Raw genomic sequence first — 3,779 nt, 5'->3', positions numbered from 1 at the left:
ATAATTGATTGAAACTAAACGAAACAATTAAAAATGAAAATTGGTTATAAAATTTTGGGGCTATTGGAAGTGTCCGCCTATAGTGGCAGAAACTTTTTTTTTGGCGTGGAAAAAAAAAACTGGGGCTATGGACAAAAAAGGGGCGGGGCTATTGGAGATGGGCGCATTATAGTGGACACTCTAATATCCTTTGGTGCATTTGCGGTATCGTTGCAAATTGAAACAAACTTTATCCTTATCTTAAAAGATGACATCCTCAACGGCTGAGAAACTCTGCCGTCGATTCTCACTTGCCGAAATCAACTTAGCAACCAAAGATTTCAGTCGTGAGCATGTGATCGGAAAGGGTGGTTTTGGTGAAGTTTACAGGGGCTTCATTGATAATGGGTCATCTGTTGTGGCCATAAAGAGGTGTGTAGGATCAAATTCGAGTCAAGGGCAGACAGAGTTTGCGACGGAGTCACGGAGATTGAAACACTAAGTAAATTCCGACACCATAATCTAGTATCTCTTATTGGGTACTGCGATGAGGATGGAGAGATGATTCTTGTGTATGAATACATGTTGAATGGAACGCTGGCAGATCGCCTCCACAAGAATAGCGAGGGCGGCTCAACTCTCTCATGGAATGAACGACTTAAAATATGTATTGGAGCTGGGCGAGGTTTGGACTATCTTCACTCTGGTTGCTCCATCATACACCGTGATGTCAAGCCTACTAACATCCTTTTAGATCAAAATTTCATTGCTAAGGTTTCGGATTTTGGGTTAGCCAAACATTTAGGGAATGATTTCTTACAGAGCCATGTCTTCACATTTGTTAAGGGCTCATTTGGGTATTTCGATCCAAGTTATTTTATCTCCGGCTACCTTACAAGGGCAAGTGACACATATTCTTTTGGAGTAGTGTTATTGGAGGTGTTGACTGGGAGACCAGCGGTTGACAAGAGGCTTGTGGAAAATGAGCTTTGTATGAGCATGTGGGCTCAAGAAATGATTCGGAATGGAAAAGCTGGCCAGATTGTAGCTTCAAATTTGAAGGGAGATATCACACAAGATTGCCTCAAGACATTTGTTGAGGTTGTGAAAAGATGCCTGCATCCCGAACCTAAGAAACGACTCACAATGACTCGAGTTGTGGCAAAGCTTGAGCTAGCCCTTGAACAACAGGAGATGAAAGGGACGACGACACAAAAATTACAATTCTGGCCTCATTGGAACAGAGGTCCAAAAACTACAATTTCGGCAAGTGAGTTTTTTATATTTACAAATATTTATAATGTTAAACTTTTGATAATTGGTGTTGTGGCTTATTATGTTGACTATCATGGCACAGGATCTGCACAAAAGGATGAGAATGAAGTGGCTATGGACACAGGATCAACAGTTGACGTTGATAAGCTGTCAAAGGCTATCTCTGGCTTATCAGTGCATCATACTATCAATATGCTGCCAATTTATGTCCCTTCCTTTCCACTAGCTGAAGTAAGGTACATTAGGGAGGATTTTCAAGTACCTGAAATAAAGCACATGATTGATGATGTTATTCCCGGGAGTTTGAGTTTTAGTGAAGACACAGAAGTAAATGTAGTCCATAGAGTACTCAAATATAGAAACGAAGAATATTTTCAAAGGCGCGAGTGCAAGAAAGAGCGTGAATTTTTCGCACAGGTTTCAAAGGTTTGGCACAGGCCTGATGATTTTATTCCCAGGAGTATGAGTTCTAGTTCAGAGAGAGAAGTAAATCTATTCCATAGAGTACTCAAAAGTGGACAAGAAGCATCAATTAAATGGCTAGACGACATGCCAGAGCCTGACTTTATAGAACAGGTTTAACATCTATTCTGAATGGCTCCACTAACATAATGTATGTTTAACACATGGTTTTGCAGGTTTCAAAAGTATCTAGTCTGAAACATGAAAACGTGGCTCAACCAATTGGTTATTGTTTGAATGGTGGCCGGCAGTTGTTGGCGTATGGGTTTTCCACACGAAGGTCCCTACATGATATTCTTCGCGGTTGGTTAATTTTTAAAAAAAAATTATTATCTGGTGAAATAGTATTCAAAACAACGAGTTTGAAGACGAATCCTATCCTGCATGCATGTATGTTTACTCTATGTAGTAGGAGAAGGAGATATGGATGGCTTATCTTGGAACCAAAGAATCAATATTGCTGTTGGGATTGCAAGGGGATTATGCTACATTCATGAAAAACATTTGGTTCATCATGACTTAAGATCCAGCAATGTTTTTCTTTTTGATGATGAAACTGCAAAGATAACTTGGGCTGAGGATTTAACTGGTGTCAAGAGTTGTTATGATGCTCCAGAGTAGGTTTATTTCTGATGTTTTATTTAATGATGAGTTTGAATTTGTAATAATTGCTGCTACTTTGAATTGTAGATGGCCTCAGTGCACTCAAAAAAGTAATGTTTTTAGCTTTGGTGTGATTCTCCTTGAGCTCTTGACAGTTGATCACAAAATGCATCCAATGAGCCACCTTCGGACATGGGTATGCATTTCTCAACTTGTCTTTGTTTCGTGTTTATATGTTTGTTAGAACTTGGAATTGAAAAGCTTGAATTGAACACGATCGGAGAAGAGAACAAGAATTTGAATTAATCGCCTTTCCTTCTTGATTGAGAATTTCTGAACTGGAGATTGAATCAATAATGGGAAAACGGCCCTAACTAAAACAAAACAGAATTGAAACTAAAAGAACCAACGGCTAGTTGATCCAACGGTCCCTGATTAATCCATCTAACTAATCAAGATCGAGGGCTGTGATTAAACGTGATCATTTGTGTCGGAATTTGAGCATATACTCTTCATGTTTGATAACTTTGAAAGTAATTTGATACCATGCATTACCACAGCTGGATTCAGGCAAGGTACACGAGATTGTGGATGCTAGATTAAAAGGAGACTGCCCTCAAAAGGAAGTTGAAATGGTAGATTGATAACTAGTTTGGCTAATAGATAAATCTCTTGAATTTGATTTCATGATTATGATGATGATGATGATGATGATGATGATCTATTTAAAACAGACGGCTCGAGTAGCTGTAATGTGCCTTCTATTTAAACAAGATTGTCGTCCGGACATGCGCATAGTTGTACAAGATCTCATGAAGTGCCTTCATGAAACCAAATCACAACACTCTCAGAGTTGAAAGTAGTTGAGGAATGCATGAAAGCAAGTGAGAAGAAGAAAGATGGAAGCCAAAATGAAAGAAATAACTTCATACATGGTGGATCCAAGAATTAAATATCGTGGGGTCGAAAGAGAAAATAATCATAATAATATGTAAATATATATTTCTAATAAAAATACATTACAAATGAAATATATCTATCTTACATTAAACTCGATAATTGGCTCTTATGTGTACGATATAGAATATTCACATCAAAACTATCAATAGATTTTTATAATCCAAGATCATCATTAATTTCTTTTTCATCAGTTTCAATCTTGTCTGTATTATTATCAACTATTCCACGATCTTCTAGTTATTGTGGTTCTTGTTCAACATTAGCTAGACTAACTAACAGAAACTCGAGGTCTTTTCGATAAAATTTAATCCATTAATATAAACTGGAAGGTAATTAAATAAAATAATAAAAAAATAATATACTGATCAATTTTATTAAAATTAGGACAAATATATAATTATTATCACCAAATATGATTAAAGAGAGAACCAAATTTCAAAATAATAATAATAATAATGTGTAAAAAATAATTTGGTTTATCGTTATATTTAGTTTTTCAA

At 36.7% G+C, this 3,779-nt stretch overlaps 1 protein-coding gene across 1 annotated transcript; it reads left to right on the top strand.

Moving 5' to 3' along the window:
• The first annotated feature begins 217 nt into the window (after window positions 1–217).
• On the top strand, window positions 218–3,448 carry LOC121760325 (serine/threonine-protein kinase TAO1-B-like). Its single transcript, XM_042156000.1, is given in 8 exon segments — window positions 218–460; window positions 463–1,249; window positions 1,337–1,830; window positions 1,893–2,019; window positions 2,126–2,333; window positions 2,407–2,515; window positions 2,880–2,954; window positions 3,054–3,448. Coding segments are annotated over 8 exon segments (2,136 nt in total). The 5' UTR covers window positions 218–247; the 3' UTR covers window positions 3,177–3,448.
• Window positions 3,449–3,779: the final 331 nt, after the last annotated feature.

This window comes from Salvia splendens, chromosome 13 (genome assembly GCF_004379255.2).
Source record: "Salvia splendens isolate huo1 chromosome 13, SspV2, whole genome shotgun sequence".
In the NCBI taxonomy this organism is placed as follows: domain Eukaryota; kingdom Viridiplantae; phylum Streptophyta; class Magnoliopsida; order Lamiales; family Lamiaceae; genus Salvia; species Salvia splendens.
This window is presented reverse-complemented; position numbering and strand designations above follow the sequence as displayed.